The sequence below is a fragment of the Chaetodon trifascialis genome, chromosome 12 (genome assembly GCF_039877785.1).
Source record: "Chaetodon trifascialis isolate fChaTrf1 chromosome 12, fChaTrf1.hap1, whole genome shotgun sequence".
Classification (NCBI taxonomy): Eukaryota; Metazoa; Chordata; class Actinopteri; order Chaetodontiformes; family Chaetodontidae; genus Chaetodon; species Chaetodon trifascialis.
Window position 1 is genome coordinate 13727056 of NC_092067.1, and position 20431 is coordinate 13747486.

A 20431-nucleotide genomic window follows, 5' to 3' on the forward strand; every position below is an offset into this window, starting at 1 on the left:
GGAGCTTTTGGGGCTCCCACAATCCCTACTTTTCTGCTTTGCCCAGTACGTAATTCGTTCTTGTTACCTGTGTATCAATCACAAACACGTGAAAGTAGCGCGTGTGTCAACTTCCTTCTTCTTCTCTCAGATTTTTGGCGGATCGCAAACAACTGAAAGGTGCATGCAGCCACCTACTGTACAAGAGTGTGTAAAATCATGTCAATTACTTACATTCTGCCTAAAAGTGGATGTTTAAAAAGTACCGTGAAAAAGGAAAAAGAGAAAAGAAACGGGGAAAAAAAACCTTTTATTCTGCCTGCCAGCCTTGTGTTACCTAAATAAGTAAAGAGTGCCCTCCTGATGTCTCTCTTCCCCTCTCCTTCTGTTCCCAGTATTCCTTCCAGATTCCATTCCCGTGTTATCTCTCTGATCTTTCCTTGAAGCCTCTCTCTCTCTCTGTTACATACTTGGCACAGTGCAATACTGTATTACATGTTACATTTTCCTTTGTTCCACATCTCTCACACCTGTCATTATTTCTTTTCCCCAGGGTAAACATTGTGTCATTCAATCCCATGTGTCCCACCCTGAGTCTAATTATAATGATTTCATCTCTTCTGTTCCTTTCTTTGACATACCTTGCTGTGACTGATTTTTCAATTTTGTGAAATGCCCTTCCTTTCAGGTCATCCTCCCACATCTTCTGCCATATTTCCATTCCTTTGTGTCTGATTAGTGCTTTTCCTTCTCCTTTTCCAAGTTGAACTGGTACTGATATATCCTTTTTCAGAGTCTCTTTTGCAAGTTTATCAGCCATTTCGTTACCTTTTACTCCCTCATGTGCTGGGACCCAACAGAAATGAACATCAACACCACCCCTATGAAGTCTTAACAAACTATGCTGAATCTCAATAACTAAGTCTTCTCTTGTAGTGTTTGTTGATTGGATACTTTCTATAACTGCTTTAGAGTCAGTGCACACCACCACCCTGTCTGGTCTGACCTCCTCCACCCACTGTAAACTAATAACTATTGCCACTGTTTCTGTTGTATACACAGATAACTGGTCTGACAGTCGTTTTGATATACATATTTTAAATCCGGTATGTACACACCAATTCCCACACGCTCCTGCTTGTTCTTAGAACCATCTGTATATATTCTGAGATATCTGTAAGTGTTTTTCAGGTACTCACTTGTTTTGACTCCCACTTCACTTAACTTAACATCTGGGACAAGCCATGGTGGTACACTGCTAATTGGAGTAGACTTTGTGAATTCTTTGGCCTCCATTCCATACTTTTTGACATTCCCAGCATCTCTGTATTGTTTTTGTTGCAGGATTTTCATCCCCACTTTCTTTTAGTTTTACCCAGTAAGCTAATGCCAGCTTTTCTCTCCTTAGCTACAGGGGTGTCTCCCCTGCCTCTATAAGTAGTGGTCAACTTCCTTCCTCCTATGTGACGCTTTTTGATTCACGATGACGACATACGCACCGGCTACTGTTCCTCATTCTGATTGGTCCCCCGCAAAATGATAATGACATTAACCAAGATGGCGCTGGGCGACAGAGAAAAGTGATGAGAGAATAGAACAACAAGAGATACAACTATATAACAGTGTGCATTTATTTACACGGTGCGACTATTTCAAACCAAGCCTTTGTATTAATCATCGGGAAGCTGTCAAGCACGTGCTGAGACACCACATTGGTCTGACAGATTTAGATTTAGTCAGCTAACGCTAACTGTTTGCTAACTAGCTGCTAAAGTAGTTAGCGGAGCTAACGTTCGCTAACTGCGGAAGGCGAGTGAGGAGAGGGCTGCCTGGCAGCTGAAAGTACAAGCCGACAAGTCCAGCAGATTTTTTTATTATTATTTTTTTTAATCAAGCGACCTCTCCGTTTGATGCATTAACTACCCTCTCAGAGTTTGGTGCACAGACGAGGTCATTCACACCAGGGGTCGGTGAGGAAACTAACGTTACACCTTTGATAAGGACAGCAGAAAAAGACGAGAAAGGCGTCATCTTTGCTGATCTGACGCCATGGCTCATTCCCCGATTCAGAGTGGACTGCCGGGGATTCAGGTAAATAAAATGTATTGTTGTATTATTAGCTAACTTTCAGAGGCTCAGGCTTGGTATAGAGCCACTCGACATTTTACTTAAGGTTTCCTCTTAACCTTCAGCTCTGAAGTTGGACTGGGTGGCTGTAAATAACTTTATCTGCAGGAACACTGTATCATTATCACGTTTAACACTAAGTTATCGCCTGTGCTTTCCAGCGATAAATGCGCCTGTTTGTCAAAGTCCAGTAGAAAGCGACAGAAGGTTATCTGCTGTTTCTCTTTTTGAGCTGTCAGATCATTATTTCTTCTTTATTCTGGCCGAGTTTCTCGTCATTTATTAACAGCATTAATTGTGGGATAAAATCAAATTTCCTCGAGCACAACTCGACGTACTCAAGTTGCTGTTTGGTGCATGTCCACTGTCGTATGTTTTACCAACTGTGCAGAAACAGAAGATATTTTAGTTTGCTGTAATACAAGAAAAGGAAAAGCAGCAAATTCTCAGATGAAAGAAGCTGGAAACATCAAATGGCTGGCGTTTTGGCTCAAAACATGATAATCATACAAATAGTTGCCCAGTTTTTCTGTGATCAACTAATCGATCAATTGACTAATTGTGTCAGCTGTAATCATTTTTGAGTCAGGAACTGATGCTCTGCATGCAGTGTGTTATCTGTGTTTTTACTACTTTCACATGGTGATGAGTGATGTAATTTTACCAGAGCAGTCCTTAATCACACCTACTGGCTTTAACTGCAGCAAATGCAAATGCTAACTAATGATCACCTTCATGATTGATTAATCTGGAATTTCTGCAGGTCTATAAAATGTCAGAAAATAGTGAAAAATCCTCAACAGAATTTTCCAAAACCAATCAACCAAAACTTTGAAGCCTTGGTGTCTTTACATTGTTCAGTTTGTGTGGCCAACACTAAAGAACCTAAAGATGTTCACAGAGAAAAGCAGCCAGTCTTCAGATTTGAGAAGCCTGAGAATGTTTGGAAATTTAGCAAGATAAGTGAAATAAAGGGTCCATTAATTTTAAAATAGTTATCATTTGAACAGTCTGTCAATCCACTAATCAGTTAAGTGACTGTTTCAGCCCTTATCACATCAAATTGCTTGTTTTCACCCATCAATACTTCAAAATCTTAAAATATTCAGTTTCACAAGAAAATAGTCGTCAGTTAATATTCTGTATTCATTGACTTATTGACTCATTAATGGTTTCAGCTCTAGTTTTGACTTTGGACCTTTTTGACAGTAGTCCAAAGATTTTACTCAGTGCAGTGGAATTGTATTTGTATGGGAGCTCAGTGGCATAGTAGTTTGAATAGTTTATTATTATTCATTTGTTTTTTGTTTTTTTAAATCAATGTATGTTGCTGTTTTTGGGTTGAACCATCCACTAGTTGGAGGTCAGTACATGTCCTTTTGGAAGACTTCTTATAAAGCAGGCCACACTGCACTCCATGTGAGAATAACGGCCTCCTGAGGACACATAGCCAAGACATGCATGAGTATTCCACTGATTGCACAAAATACTAGTCTTTGTTTTGAACTATGCATGCATCATTAGCATATCACAGACAAATACAGCTTTAGAGGGGATGAAACTAACCTGAAACCACAGGTTACTATGCAGAGGAGTGTTTGCAGTTGGAGGTTTGGCAGTGAGCCTTCAACCCTGAGGGAGTGGTGCGTGGATGACACTAGACTACACAGTTGTGTGGTGCAGATGGGAGAGCATCAAACATGCTTTTAGAGCGAGGTTCGGGCAGCTTTAGTTGTCGCACTAAACCTGCTGACTGTGGATATGGCAAGTACATTCCCATCATGTGTAGTCTGTGGTCGCAGCGCCCTTGTTGTTTTTCCCATTGTTTTTACAGAGGTCAGCCTCGACATTATAATTTTCACCTGGATGACTGACCACACCAGTGTTATGATAGTGTTTTGGTTGTGTTGTTTCTACTCTGCTTTATTCTGCACCGCTCTGTCTCTTTGTCTTTGTTGTAAACTCCCTTTGCTATCAAATTCAGCAGCCCCCTCTTTGCCAGTTTTTCCAAGTGCAGCTGCTCATCTCCCCTTCCATATAGTTTGACCAGCATGCATTAGCACTTTTACAGGAAACTATTCTCTGGGGGGACCAAAGCAATATGCTGTGTGAGCCAGAGATCATCATCATCATCTTAGGGCTGGGTTACCTGGTAAATTAAGCATTAATTGCTTTAGTTCTTTATTATTAAAACTACTGCAAAATATAAATTGTTGCATTTTAATTTTTCACGTTACCTTCATAATATTCAATGTAATGCTTTATTAATAAAAATGCAACTTTTTTTCAGTACAAACTTATTTTCAATTATTGCTGTCAAAGAAATCATGGCATTGCAAACACTACTCAGCTGGTTTAGGCTAATGATTGCTGTGCATGAAGAGAAATTGAAATGGCCAGCTTAAAGACCATTATTCCCTCCCTGGGGCTCCATGGGGAAATTAGCCATTTAGTTCAGTCAATAAGTCAGGGTGTAGTCCTTCAGTTTCTGTTAAGCCTTTGTGGTGGAGGTCATTAAGCCTCAGGTACGTCTGAAAAAAAAAATTGGTTATAGCTTTTGGACATGTGATTTTCTTTCTTAGTGTACCACTCCTGATTATTCTAGAGAAACCACAGAGGACAGATAACATCTAGCCCAAGAAGCTGAGCTGCAGAGCAGAGTAGACTGGGATGTCCCAGGCCTATCCTCAAGATTGGCTCCTAGATTCCACATTTATGACAGAAAGCCTTCTGCACTAACTAATGGAGTTAGTTAACCTAATGGCCGCAACTGAGGTTGCAAGATTTTTAAAATCTGAAGTTTATTTTGAATTATTGTGAATCAAATTCACCAGGTGAAAATTCCAAGATTATCTGTTCTTTAATTGCTAACTGCAGTATGTGCATATCCCAAATTTAAGAAATAACGCATCACAGTTTCATATAATATTTTATTTTTGTTTTATAGATATTAGCAAGAGGGAGCTGTTCTGCTTGCATGTTGAGCTGTGGGCCTTTGTGACGACAGCTTGAATACCAGTAACTTGTACCGCCTGTGCTTGTATATTTAATGTAAACTGTTTTCTTCTGATCTGTGTAAACGCAGTTACATTATGCTGCCTGTGGTTTCACGTTACTTAAAATGCACTCTGTTCTCTCTGTCCCCCAGAATTTCAGAGCGGACCCAGAGGAGTTTTTTACCAAGATGGAGAAGATAGGGAAAGGCTCTTTTGGTGAAGTTTTTAAAGGCATTGACAGTCGGACTCAGAAAGTTGTGGCCATTAAAATTATTGATCTGGAGGAAGCAGAGGATGACATAGAAGACATTCAACAGGAGATCACAGTTCTCAGCCAGTGTGACAGTCCCTTTATCACCAAGTATTATGGATCCTATCTCAAGGTAAGCTTTATCCTCAGGAAAAATATTAAGTCAGTTTGTAGTTGTCCATGCTCAACATAATGCATATATTAGTAGTGTGTTCCTGCAAGCAAGTGTACACAATGTAGGTCAATAAATAATGCATATGGGCAAAGGAACAAGCATTGCCTGTGTGATACTGCACAGATTGTTGTTGAACAACCAGAAATAGGCAAACAGTGCAGTAGTATCTAACTTATGGGCTTTTAACAGTGCAGTCTAAGCATATGGACAATGACATACATCCCGCAATATTCATCTAATATGAATGTAAACACCCATAAAGCTGAACGATAGCTCTTTAACATCAGTCCCTGTTTTATGTCAGATTCAATATTCTAAAGTACAGAGCGAACACAGCAGCTTGCTGTGTATATTACCCAAGCCAGCCTCGGGGAAAAGGGAAAAAGCTAAAGTCTCAGGTGTTTTGGTCATCTGTAATGGCTGTATTGACAGCATTTTGTCGTTGCAAACCATATTTTGTAACTATAGTAGATTTTCAGGCATGCTATGTACATGTGATGGTGCTTAGAGTGCCTCTCACTGCGTTTACTGTGGTACTTAACGGCTGTAAGGAGAGAAGTGGTGCTCCATTAGCTCATGTTATGTTACTGGCCGAAGGAGAGAATTAAGGCTTATTTGTGTGTAGTATGTAAGCACTCTCTTTGCACAGTATGTACGTATGTAGTGTGTGTGTGTGTGTGTGTGTGTGTGTGTGTGTGTGTGTGTGTGTGTGTGTGTGTGTGTGTGTGTGTGTGTGTGTGTGTGTGTGTGTGTGTGTGTGTGTGTGTGTGTGTGTGTGTTTAAAGAAATTTAAAGTGGTTGTGTTAAGAGCCACAGTTTTCTAATTTATTGTATTTTATCTAGTTTTAGTTGTCCTGTCTGGTCAGTTGCAGTAGCAGTAGTGGCAACCATCATGATAATGGCAGTTTGATGAACAAACTGCTAGAAACAGAAAATGCATCGATAAGTGTGTGTCAGAGGACTTCACAACAGTTTGTGTTAAGAACAATCAATGAAAACTTAGATGAAAAAGATATACTGTAGGATAAAACTGGGGTGATGATGACAATACATACTGTTAAAATGTGTCTGCTGTCAGAGGTTTTGCTTCATACTGAGGTAGCTATCTTTTCAATATCTCTGGCGGTTTGAGGGCAGAGGTTTGCAAACTGTGAGGCACATCTACCCAGGGGGTTTCAGGGGAGTTGGAAGGTAGTTATTGTAGTTTTTCCCACTGATTTGTGTTTGCACTGCAGTAATGGCTGTAACACAAAGCTCACAATGCTGCCACACTTTGCACCAAAAATTGTGCTTATTCTCTGAGTCATAGCTCAGCACACAGACATCATACACATATTTTTAGATTCAGTGTGATTTACACTTCCCAAAGATATCATTATCACCCTCCACTACAAATAAACAACACCCATAAATCCACAATCTGACAAAAAAAGCAGCTCTTAACAACTCCAGAACTTGTGTGAGAGTCAAGAGGTTTTTAGGTTTTAGTTTTTTTTGGTTTTTTTTCAGGATCGAAGTAATTAATTTGCCACAGTGTAAACAAATATAGGCTAAAAGGGGGCTCAAGTTGTAGCCCACAGTGCATCTTTCATTCTCTGGATACACCAAAAGCAGACACTCCCATGTTGTTATAAGTCCAAATTTCAATGAAGCAGTCTCCGAGACCTCCAAGAAAAAATGTGGGAATAGATTTCCTTTTGGTATCAAGGTTTTTTATTGTATCAGACTCTTTAAAAAATAAATAAATAAGTAGAAGTTGCTTGCATCCACCTAAAGGGAAGCATAAAGAAACAGCAGACAGGAGCATATACTGTCAGATTATGTTTGACAGTCTGTGTGCACCTGAAAATCACAGCTGTCCTAAAAACTTTTGGCTGCAGTGTCTCTGGTTGTCACCTTCACAGATGATGTCTTATTCAGTCACTTGGAAAAATTGCACTTGTGCAGGAAACAGATGCTACCCAAGTTTTCTGATTACAACTTGATCGACAGCTGAATAGATGTTCCTGGTTTTTCAGACTACGAGATTTACTCAAATTAAAGTCAGTCTGGAGAGGAGTGCGTGTGCCAAGGCTATGCCTACTTAAAAACATCTTGCTACACAATCTCCTGTTCGTAAGATTTCAGTCTAAATGTTTAATTCACAGATCATTTAACACAGCTCTGGTTGTTAAATGTACTGGCATGTTTTAGATAAATATTAGTCCTCAGCAGCAAGAGAAAAATAAACCAGCCTGTTGTACATATTAAAATGCATTATCTCTATTAAATATTAAACTATTAATAGTGATAGTGTCAGTTGATCAACAGATAATAATGTCAGTTAATCACAGATCAGTTGTAAACCGACTCCTTTTGTCCTGTTATGTAACAGGTGTCGGTTTCTTGAACAGACTGAACACACACCTGGCCCAGCTTTGTCACCACAGTAAAAATATTTTTTTGGGCCAAGTGGCACTTAGTAAAAAAAATGGTTAAACCAAAAATGTTAATATTTGTCAAACTGTTACTGTCATGTCAGCATTGGGGTTTGAATGTACTGCAGCTCTGAATACTGTCTGACTGAACTGATGATTTCTTTTTTTTTCAGGGTACAAAATTATGGATTATTATGGAGTATTTGGGTGGAGGATCAGCCCTGGACTTGGTGAGTCTCTATCAAATGAAAGTAAATGAACAATTTAATTTGAAGGCATTACAGGGCTCAATGGTAACTTTTTAAAGTGGTTGCCAGGATGGCTACCAGGCTTCAACTTTTGTTTGCCGGAACTGAAAATATGGTTGCCATCTTTAGCCACCTTACTTTGCAGTTACACATCAGCTTAATAATGAAAATGTGGCTGAAAAGAATGTTGAAAAGCTTTATTACAGTCAACAAACAGAAACATTTGTGGTTTGTTTATCTGATTCTTTACAGAATTTGAATCTTGTGTTATCACTTGACTTGTCCACGCTCAGTTCCTGGTATACAGAATGCCAGTAGTGCAGCTGTTATCATGTTCTTCACAGATCCCTCAAAAATGAATCCAGCTGACCCTAATGGGTGTTTCTGCTCTTGCAGCCTCCACCTCATAATGTCACTGTGCTGCCTGCTTGTGTTGCTCGGACCCCCGGTGCTTGTTAGCCCCGTGGTTCTGTTCCGTGTGTTACCTTGAACCAGTGTACTTGTTATGTCACTTACTAAGGTATATGTTATACATGCTTTGCAGTATCCTTCTCGAAGGTTCAGACTTAAAAATGGTTGCCCACTGATAGCAAACAAAGGCCAAGAATCGGTTGCCAGTGGCAATTTGGCAACTGTTATTGTCTAGACCTGCATTCTGACAGTTCACTGATGTGAAACTATGCCCACGTTTACACGTAGCAGGGTATTTTGGAAAACTGATTTTTTGGCCCCTCTGTTTTTAAAGATAACATCGTGCAGACAACATCGTTTTCAAAAATGTTGTCGTTTACATGAACCCAGCTAAATACGCCGTCGAACGCATCATAACTACGCCAAACCTATGGATGCGAGTGTAAACATAGGTCGCTCACATGACGTTAAGTATTCAGTCACATGTTGTGACGTTTCAGAACCTAAAACACTGTTTAACCCAGTTTACACGCCGATTTCTGTGAAAAAAAAAAACTCTGTTGTGTGTGTAAACAAGAGGCCAAAACCACATGAAAACATATGCATTTTCCCTAAGTGTAAGCAGGGTCTATGTCAACTCATCTTTACTCACCTGCATCCTATTCACATTATTATTCCAGTTGGAACCAGGTGCCTTGGATGAAACGCAGATTGCCACAATTCTGAGAGAGATCCTGAAAGGGCTCGAGTATCTGCACTCTGAAAAGAAAATCCACAGAGATATCAAAGGTGAGACTGCCATGTGCCACTACCCCGTTTTAACAACAGTCTTGTAAATGGTTTCCTCTTGACAACATGTCCTCTATCATCTTGTTAATAATTCTGAAGTGAGTCTTTAATGTGTATTGGCATCCGCCTTCACCAGCTGTTGAGGACGTATTTCAATAAAAGTAAATTCCAAAGCTTCCAGGATCTGCAATTACTGTGTCTTTTCAGTGCATCGGCTGTAAACAAGCTGAAACACAAGTCAGATCACTCTAATCTGTTGCATTTCGTGGATGAAAGTAAATTCTGTGCAGATCTGTAAAGTCTCTGATCTTTACAATATTGGGAATGATGTTTGTGTCACAATAGAGATTTATTTGGTAACATTTATAGTTCTAAAACAAGCACATTTGCCGCTTAAACAAGGCAAGTGCTTCAACCTGAGAACATTTGTCATTGTCTGAACCTTTTTTAAATGCTGCATGTTCACTGAAGCACTGAATGTTTTCAAGAGCGGTGTTTGATGCATCCCATATCTTTGTCCCCCTTGCTTTCAGCTGCCAACGTGTTGCTGTCAGAACAAGGCGATGTGAAGCTGGCAGACTTTGGAGTGGCGGGCCAGCTGACAGACGACCAGATTAAAAGGAACACATTTGTTGGTACTCCTTTCTGGATGGCACCTGAAGTCATAAAGCAATCTGCCTATGATTCAAAGGTTAGCGTTTACTAATTATTTAATAATTTATTTTTATCACAGTCAAGTTTAGTGTTGGACGGCAGCTTTGTGTTATGCCACTTATGTAATCTTAGCAGTTTTTGGAAGAAAATGCTTTAATTGGCAACAATAAATGGCTCTGTCAAAACAGCAAAACAGTGTGCTATGGCAAGGCACATGTACCAGTGTCAGTGAGTTTGACAGCTGGATCACTTTGTGTTCTCAGCTTGGTCTGAAAAGCTTCCTGGAGGTTTACCACATCAGCTGGGTCATGCTGAACATCTGGAATAGTGGGAGTTTTTCCACTGGGGAAGTTGACCTGTGGGCCAGCAGTGAGCCCAGCAGCAGAGCGCAAAAGCACAGTCAGATGCTTATTATTGGACAAGACAAAGACAGGCGGTGACCTCAAAATGTCATGAGGGTTATACAGTATACTATTCAGACTAACAGTGACATGTCAGACCTGATCTGGTTACCCGGTGTCTCTTCTAGGGGTGACAATTTTATTGTTGCTTATCTATAAAAAACATTCTACCGACTTCCTGTGGTGAAAGAGAAAGAAAAAGTGATCAGACGTGGGCAGGTGAGTGAGAGCGATCTTACGCAGAGAGAGAGAGAATATGTGAAGCCACAACTTGGAAGAACATCAACAGACCAAAAAAAATCCAGTAGATAGGACACAGTGACAGTGCAGGTCACCAGGGACAATACATGCATGAAGTGCTTCTATAACAAGGATGGTTTTACTGTATATTAAGCACTACCTTCCCAGACTGTATGAACAGGGAGCGTGCCAAATGCATATGCTCTCCTCGTTAATGCTTTTCATCTCTTGTCATCTAATGAATACCCCTCACCTCACCCTCCTCTGCGGTGGCCTCTGAAAGCGCTATCGAAAGTCAGTGTTTGGTGTGTTTGTTGTGGGCTACTGAAGAAACATGGCAGTGCAACATGGTGGGCTCCGTGGAAGAGGACCCACTTCCTCTGTAGATATAAAGAGCTCATTTTATGAATATTATATTAAATTTCTTCCCCTTCAATCCACATATTATATCTTCTTTTTTCATGTTTTCTTGTTGTTCAGCCAAAAACAACAAACACAGGAGTTCTTCTTGCTGTCGTGAAGTCACAGTTTTCTTTCCTAGTGTGCATGCTTCTTCTTCTTCTTGAGTTTTATGGTGGTTGGCGAACAGCTTTATGGTGCATTACCACCACCAAATGCCAGCTGATGCGTGCACATCTGTGCGGCTGGTACAAGTCTGCAGCTGTCCGCAAACGTGGAACGCCGAAGTATGTCTGAGCTTTTATAGCGCCCTTTCTTATCTTCACTGTGAGCTCGTGAACAGTGATGCTCTCTTCATACAGTTCATCCAACAATCGTTCCTGCATTTTTACACCGTTGAGAAGGATAAAATGCATATACAGGTGCTGGTCATAGAATTAGAATATCATGGAAAAGTTGATTTTTTTCAGTAATTCCATTCAAAAAGTGAAACTTGTATAATGTATACATTCATTTCACACAGACCGACATATTTCAAGTATTTACTTCTTTTAATATTGATGATTATACCTGACAACTAATGAAAAGCCCCAATTGAGCATCCCAGAAAATTAGAATATTGTGGAAAAGGTCAATATTGAAGATTTCTGGTGCCACACTCTAATCAGCTAATTAACTCCAAACACCTGCAAAGGCCTTTAAATGGTCTCTCAGTCTAGTTCTGTAAGCTACACAATCATGGGGAAGACTGCTGACATGACAGTTGTCCAAAAGATGATCATTGACACCTTGCACAAGGAGGGCTAGTCCCAAAAGGTCATTGCTAAAGAGGCTGGATGTTCACAGAGCTCTGTGTCCAAGCACATTAGTAGAAAGGCAAAGGGAAGGAAAAGATGTGGTAGAAAAAAGTGTACAAGCAATAGGGATAACAGCACCCTGGAGGGGATGGTGAGACAAAACCCATTCAAAACTGCGGGGGAGTGGTTGGAGTCAGTGCTTCAACCACCACTCACAGACGTATGCAAGACATGGGTTTCAGCTGTCGCATTCCTTGTGTCAAGCCACTCTTGAACAAGAGACAGTGTCAGAAGCGTCTCACCCGGGCTAGAGACAAAAAGGACTGGACTGCTGCTGAGTGGTCCAAAATCATGTTCTCGGATGAAAGTAAATTTTGCATGTCCTTTGGTAATCAAGGTCCCAGAGTCTGGAGGAAGAGAGGAGAGGCACAGAATCCACGTTGCCTGAGGTCGAGTGTCAAGTTTCCACAGTCAGTGATGGTTTGGGGTGCCATGTCATCTGCTGGTGTTGGTCCACTGTGTTTCCTTAGGTCCAAGGTCAATGCAGCTGTCTATCAGGAAGTTTTGGAGCACTTCATGCTTCCTGCTGCTGACCAACTTTATGGAGATGCAGATTTCATTTTTCAACAGGACTTGGCACCTGCTCACAGTGCCAAAGCTACCAGTACCTGGTTTAAGGACCATGGTATCCCTGTTCTTGATTGGCCAGCAAACTCCCCTGACCTTAACCCCATAGAAAATCTATGGGGTATTGTGAAGAGGACGATGCGAGATGCCAGACTCAACAACGCAGAGGAGCTGAAGGCCACCATCAAAGCAACCTGGGCTCTCATAACACCTGAGCAGTGCCACAGCCTGATCGACTCCATGCCACGCCTCATTGCTGCAGTAATTCAGGCAAAAGGAGCCCCAACTAAGTATTGAGTGTTGTACATGCTCATACTTTTCATGTTTATACTTTTCAGTTGGACAACATTTTTAGAAATCCTTTTTTTGTATCAGTCTTAAGTGATATTCTAGTTTTCTGAGATACTGGAATTTGGATTTTCATTAGTTGTTAGTTTAAAATCATTAAAATTAAAGAACTAAACATTTGAAATATATCAGTCTGTGTGTAATGAATGAATATAATATACAAGTTTCACTTTTTGAATGGAATTTCTGAAATAAATCAACTTTTCCATGATATTCTAATTTTATGACCAGCACCTGTAATGAAGAACATGTTGACATAAAGCTGCTTTAAAAGTGAAAGATAGATGATGAAGTAAATGACAACCGGTGTTTCATATGAAAAGGTCGCGGGCAGGTTGAGTATGAGTCAGTAGACTCGTGCTTTATGTGTGTTTCCTGTATGGCCAAGGCCCACAGGCAGTGCCTGTTATCAAACCCAGGTGCAACATGTAACCATGCTTCTTCTACAGTTAGCATCAATATAATGATAGTCAACATAGTTTTGTATGTCTTGCACCCAATGATCTGTACCTTTTTGTCTTTCTTTTCATTGCTCTGTCGACCGTGTGCTTGTTTTTGTCTGGAGTTTTTAAGCACTTTTTCAGATGGGTCTAGACTAGAAATGACCCAAGTGCATATTTTTGGGACAACCACAACATGAGTCAGTGTGGCTTGTCAACACAGCCACTATGTCACAGTCATCAGTTTGCAGAGCTTCCTCAAATACACCCATGCAGCTGATGTCAGCCATGTCACTTCACACAGCATTGTGCCAGTGTGTGTGTTTGTGGAGAAGCTTGTGAGATTCTTCTGTTGTAATGAGAGATCTTCTTTGTCTCATTGTGTTTTATAGGCAGACATCTGGTCATTAGGAATAACAGCAATAGAACTGGCTAAAGGGGAGCCGCCCCACTCTCAGCTTCATCCCATGAAGGTCTTATTCCTCATCCCAAAGAATAATCCACCAACACTGGAAGGAAGCTACAGTAAACCGCTGAAAGAATTTGTTGAAGCCTGTTTAAATAAGGAGCCAAGCTTTGTAAGTTTAATCACCTCTTCAGTTCTGTTCATACTGTCATGAGTAATAGTGCACAGTACATAAAGATAGAAATTATTCTTTTAATATTCACTGTTAAGTTTGTTTTGTGTGTTCTCCGTAGAGGCCAACTGCCAAAGAGCTGTTAAAACATAAGTATATTGTAAGGCATGCCAAAAAGACATCCTATCTGACAGAGCTGATTGACAGATACAAGAGGTGGAAATCAGAGCAGTCTCGGGATGAATCCAGCTCTGATGAATCTGATGAGTAAGTTGTCTGCAGTATCATCATGCAGTTTGGGGGTGGGGGGGCAAGACATGGCAAATTTACAGTCTGATGCAAAATCTAGCATCTCAGTACACTGATAGTTTTACTGAATCCTGTGTCACTGTAGGGAGCCAGACGGCCAGGCATCTGGAGGAGATGACGCTGGCACTGATAACTGGATCTTCAACACCATCAGGGAGAAGGACCTAAAAAAGATTCCGAATGGGGCAGCACAGCCCGCCGAGCTCGATAGGAAACCGGTAGGTAGAAACCGCAGCTCTCGTTGGCGAGACCAAGTCTTTTGTGTGTCTCTCAGATTTCCCTTTTGACCTTAAAATCATCCTTTTTTCCAGGTGCAGGAGAGTCCAAAGAGGCCTTTGTCACAAAGCTTATCAACAATCTTTTCTCCATTGTTTACTGAGGTAATGGCATTACCAAGTACCCCCAGATAAAATGATCATCACTGAATAGATAAAAAAGGCATCAGTATTGATTGCACAGAATTAAATCTACTGTATGCTCGTATGCTTTTATTTTGTGAGACAATACTAATTTAGTATTTTTTTCTACTGTTATTTAAATGTTGTTATTGTTGCAGTTGAAAGAAAAGGGTGAGACAAGTAATGGCAAGCCAGAGGCTGCAGAGGAGCTGCGGGAGGCCATTCTCCTGGCAGAGGAAACACACCCAGGAATCTGTGACTCCCTGGTAGCTGAACTCGTGCAGAGACTTCAGAGGTACTGAAGGTTCATATTGTCACTTCTAATTATATTCTACCTGTACCTACAGTACCTGTCAAAATTTGTACACACCTATTCATTCGGTGGTTTATTTATTTATTTTATACTTCAGATTCTTCAAAGTAGCCACCTTTTGCTGCACTGATAGTTTCGCATACTGTTGGCATTCTCTAAACCAGCTTCATGAGGTAGCCATGTGGAATAGTTTTCCAACAGTCTTGAAGGAGTTCCCATGTATGCTGAGCACTTGTTGGCTGCTTTTCCTTCACTCTGTGCTCCAACTCATCCCGAACCATCTCATTTGGACTCAGGAAGTGTGTTTTAGGTCATTGTCCTTTGACAAACAAATGATGGTCCCACGAAGCACAGACCAGATGGGATGGCATGTCGCTGCTGAATGCTGTGGTAGACATGCTGGTTCAGTGTGCCTTGAATTTTGAATAAATCATCAGCAAAGCAGCCCCACACCATCACACCTCCTCCTCCATGCTCCAGGGTGGGAACCACACATGCAGATACCATCTGTTCACCTTCTCTGTGTCTCACAGAGACACTGCAGATGGAACCAAAAATCTCAAATTTGGACTCATCAGACCAAAGTACAGATTTCCACAAGTCTGATGTCCACACTTTGTGTTTCTTGGCCCAAACAGCTCTCTACAGTTGTGTTTTCTCTTCATCAATTTGACCATGAAGGCCAGATTCACACAGTCTGCTCTAAGCCGTTGATGACTGATGTGTCTCCTTCTTGAACTTTGTGAAGCATTTTGAGGGCTCTGTAATGAACTTCTCTGCAGCAGAGGCAACTCTTATGAAGTGTTCAGAGCCCATAGTAGTAACATCCTTTAAACAATCATGTGTTCACAAAGCGGTGCACCTCGCTCCATCCTCGCTTGTGAACGACTGAGCCTTTCCAGGATGCCCCTTTCATACCCAATCATGATACTATCACGTGTTACCAAAGAGCCTGTTCACATGTGGAACCTCTGGAATTCAGAATAAGCATATAGTTAAAAAAAAATCCATGAAGCTGATGAGGTCAAACATTAAATATATTGTCTTTGTGCTGTTTTCAATTGAGCATATGTCAAAAAGGACTAGGAAATTGTCACATTCTGCTCTATGTCCCAACTGTTTTGGAACAAGGACTGTAAAATATCAAACATATTTTGCTTTGTTTACACATAATTCCTTATTTCATGGTTTGATGTCTTCACAATTCATCTATAATGTAGAAAATAATAAAGCTGAAGGAAAGCCATTGAATGAGAAGGTGCATCCAAACTTTTGACTGGTATCCTAAATGTGATGTATTTCCTGTTGACACTGGTTGTTGTGGCAGGACATTGAGTCAGGATCAATGTCCTAAAGACAAAGTACCATTGAGGCTGATAGGAAAGTCATTATCTTTGCAGGTACTTGGTCATAAACCAAAGTATTGGAGTAATTACAATTTTGATCTGATGATACCGCTAAATGAAAGGTTATTGGATTATTGGCACACTCTGATGGCGACATGGCATCAATGCTTGTACCAAATTTCATGGCTAACCATCCAGATATTTCACTCAAAGTCACAAATGTCAACCATATGGCCGTTCATCATGTGGGCACTATCAATGTCTGTTAAAATGTCATGCTCACCTTGTGGATACAACCAAAAAAGATGGCATTTAGCTTAGAGCACCATGTAGAGCTGGGCCTGACAACCAGAGTCTTTAGAAGCTGTTAAATGGGTGCTGTGCAGAAGGTAAAGCCTCCTGATATCAGTAACAATGTGGGCTTTGCTGTGGTGCCACTGTCAGGACAAGCAGAACACCATATGCCCCAGTGACAGCACCATTATATTACTTAACAAAGTGGAATAATAAAGTGGTGTGTGATGAGCGTTCCAGTCACTCGTGTGACTCAGGACTTTTTCTTTGTTTCAACCTGAGGCCTGCTCTGATGGTAAATATTAACGTCTCATTCTCATGTTCGTCAGGTTTTCTGTGCCACAGGCAGCTGCCACTCAGTGAGAGGAACGACATCCAGCTCTGCTCTAATTTTCCACCCTGGTGGCAGCAGTCAGATCTTTTCCTCTGACCTCCACAGCCGGGATGAAGTCTCCCAGGAAGGTCCCCCATCACTCATTTGCCTGAAGCAAATCCTGGCCTACTTAATGTCTGTTTATATACTTGCACACCACCAGAGGGTCCTATTCAGGACAGTCAGGGGCCAGCCGCTCAAAAGACACCCTGACTGCCACCTGCTGTAAGATGTCCCTTCGCAATACCTCCTTCACGACTGTTTTTATTTTTTAAGGGTGGAGTTGCCAGGACTCTTGAGTTCTTGGTTTTGGTGAGTTTGTGGCTTTTTTCACAAAGGTGTACACAGCATCCTTTTCGAGAAAGTACCTTGCCTAATTAATCGTGTGCATGTGTGTGTGGCTGTGCGAGATACCTTGTGTAACATGCGGTGAAGAGTGACGAGTGGGTTGAAGCGTTCAATTGAAAACTCAGGTATTCTGCTTTAAGTGGATTGGGTCCTCTGGGAGATGGATGGAGCTCTAATAGGGTGGTTGTACAGACTTGTAAATAAGCAAATTTCTACAGATTGATGACAAAACAACGGAGTGTTTGTAATGGAACCACTGTGTATAAATGGCCAAATGCAAACTGTAGATAATGGCTGTGAGGTAAATATTTTGAGAGACTAAAATGGCCATACATGAGATTGCCTTGCCTTTCTACTTGTTCTTTTGTATATTGGTCTTTGATTTCTCCAGTTGTACAACTTCTTCAGTTCTCATCCAGTGAATGAAAAATAGCTGCCCTCTATCATGTTTTTTTATTGATTTATTATATATTTCTTAATTCTTTTTAACTTTTTGGTTTGACGCTCTATGCTGTGGCTGTAATAGTGTTGGAGAATGTAAAAAAAAAAAGAAAGAAAAAAAAGGCTGGATCACTGAAGCCCCAACCAGTTTGAAACACTGGATGCTCTGTTGCCAGCCCCGATTCCACAAGGCCTCGAGTTGTGCTGGTGTGTTGGACTTTGCCCCCCCCCCCCCCCCCCCTTCTTTTTTGCCGTGTGTTTTTGGCTGGTTAGATAAACTGAGGTTTCGTCCATTCATTCCATTCACGGGGCAGTGCCATCAACTAGTTTAGAAATCAGCAGACTCTGTTAGTCTTCCTAGGAGCTGCAGTGGTACTATCTATCGCCTCAGCGTACCTACAGCTTTAATTGCACTTCAAGTATAAATGCCTTTGACTATAAACAAAGTAGCCATAAAACAGTAGCACGAGACTTACAGTATTTGCAGGTATGCTGTCTGGGACAACACAAAAAAAGTCGGCCTGAAGTCTCACAGCTTGGACTCTGGATTTGGTCATGCAGTGTAATATTTGCCTGGCTGTATCTTTCCATTGGGACTTGTGAGAAGTTTTTCACTTGTACAGTTAATGCATATAGGCATAGGCTTCTCATGTAGTAGACGACACTGCTCTCAGATGTACATATTAACATGAAGCCAGGAGGCGTTCAGAGACCAGTCGCACTGCTACTGCAAAGGAATGTGCATGATAGTATAACAGTATAAAGCCTATTGGTTGGCCTGGGCAGCATGCGTTGTAGCATACTGCCACAGGACTGGAGGAATGTTGAGTCCTGAACAGAGCTGAATCAGCCTTAGAGTATTTGTGTTGAATGGGATGAATAGTATCAGCTTTAAAATGTTAGATCAGTTGTGTTTGTTGTGATTTCTTTTTCCACCACCACCCCAACCCCCCCAGCATAATGCAGCAATACAAAAACGATCAAAAATATGTCTTTCATTCCTTGCCAGAGTAATGTGGGCATGAACAAATGAACAAATGGACTCATTTTCCTCTTCTCAGATCAGAGGGATTTTGATGAAATCTTCTGGAGTCAGATGGTTTATTATTTTTGCCGCTGGGCAACACGTGGTACACAATACACGGGACATGATAAAGAGATAGTTCAACATTTTTGGAAATATGATCAGTGGCTCTGTCAGGGAGACTTGGATTGGAAGATCAATGTCCTTTCTCTCATATCTGTCCGTTAGAGGTTGGCAGAAAATGGAATATAGTAAGTCATTAGTATGTTTTTTTATTCAGTTGGTTGCAATCTGCAACCTCACCACTAGATGCTACTAAATCCTGCACATTGGTCCTTTAATCAGTGATCTTTAGAGGTGCAGGTGGACTGATTTGTTTTCCCTTGACAGAGCCAGGCCCGCTCTTTCCCTGTCTCCAGTGTTTGTGCTAAGCTAAACTAACTGGCTGGAGGTTTCAGCTTATACCGTAAAGACATGAGAGCAGTAATGACCCTCTCATCTAACAATTAGCTAGTTAGCTAGATTAGCTAACTCTCCGCCATAAGTTTATTTTCCAAAATGTCTTAACTATTCTTTTAACTCGAACAGTTCCTCCCAGGTGTTCTCCATGTGCTTTCAGTGTTCTCTCTACTGCTTGGTAATTATAATGAAATATACAATTCATTGGGTAAAAGTCAAACATGTTCAAATGAATACGTCAGTAGAAACCGGTTATCCAAATCAAGAAAAGGTACCAGACTGAACAATTTCCATTTTCACTGTTTTCCTTTGTGTTTCTGCTCTCCATTCAGATCTTCTCCTGTGAAATGTGCCATGTAAGCCCCCACCCCAAACTGAGACAATTTCAATACAGTTTGCACCTTTTACATTGTCTATTACGACTCTTGATCTTTTTATGTTGCGCTTTGCAGATTAGTTTTGGTTTTTTAAAAAACGGTACTTAAATAGCTACAGTATGATGTTGCAAATAGACCAGGTCTCTCCCCCCCCCCCCCCCCCCCCCCGTGTGCTGTACGGCAATAAAGCAGTGTGGTCGCCAGGAGTCATTTCTTAGCACAAGTAGGCATATATTCTATTTAACTATTTTTATAACCCAAAAGAGCAGTATTATGTAATAGAGGGAGCAAAGTCTGGTCTGTGATGTGTTAACGTTTCAGTAAACACTGGATAGCAATCACTTAAAATGTGCATTTCATTTTGTGTGACTTTGCTGACAGTTTATAGTCTGGTATACATACTTGCTAATTCAGGACACTGCTGTTGGATTTATTGGAAGTTGTCAAATGATTTAAGGAAAAAATAAAAATCCAGTACAAATTCGATAAGCCGTTTTGCCATTGTTTGACTGATTCTGCCTTGCCTGAAACTCGCTTGCCGACACCAGCTTTTTAAATGTCCTGTGATTCACCACAGTTCACATCAACCTGCAGCACCTCGAGAAAGTATCACCCTTCTTGTGGTTCTGTGTTACAGTCTATGTTTAGATAAAGCTGTGCACAGTAGCACGTGTTCACTGGAGGTGTTTGTTTGCACAAGTTAATGAATAATTCATTCAAATTTCAACAGTGCTCAAAGAGATACACATTACACCATAGCACAAACCCTGATTTTACAATGTTTTAAGACTTTGTAGTCAGATTACATTGAGATTTTTGATAAGTGCATGTTGTATATTGGACCCTGGAGACATGAGTTCTGTTTCGTATCTG

General features: G+C 40.9%; 1 protein-coding gene across 2 annotated transcripts; it reads left to right on the forward strand.

The window, feature by feature from the left end:
- The first annotated feature begins 1512 nt into the window (after positions 1-1512).
- Positions 1513-17796, forward strand: stk24a (serine/threonine kinase 24a (STE20 homolog, yeast)). 2 transcript variants are annotated; one of them, XM_070975360.1, is made up of 11 exons: positions 1513-2070; positions 5255-5485; positions 8118-8174; positions 9284-9392; positions 9926-10083; positions 13691-13876; positions 13998-14143; positions 14271-14403; positions 14497-14565; positions 14742-14878; positions 16866-17796. In XM_070975360.1, the coding sequence occupies exons 1-11, from the start codon at positions 2029-2031 to the stop codon at positions 16897-16899; spliced, it is 1302 nt and encodes a 433-aa protein (XP_070831461.1). In that variant the 5' UTR covers positions 1513-2028; the 3' UTR covers positions 16900-17796. The 2 variants fall into 2 exon arrangements, with proteins under 2 accessions (XP_070831461.1, XP_070831462.1); XM_070975361.1 differs by lacking the exon at positions 16866-17796 and having other exon boundaries at positions 14742-14885.
- Positions 17797-20431: the final 2635 nt, after the last annotated feature.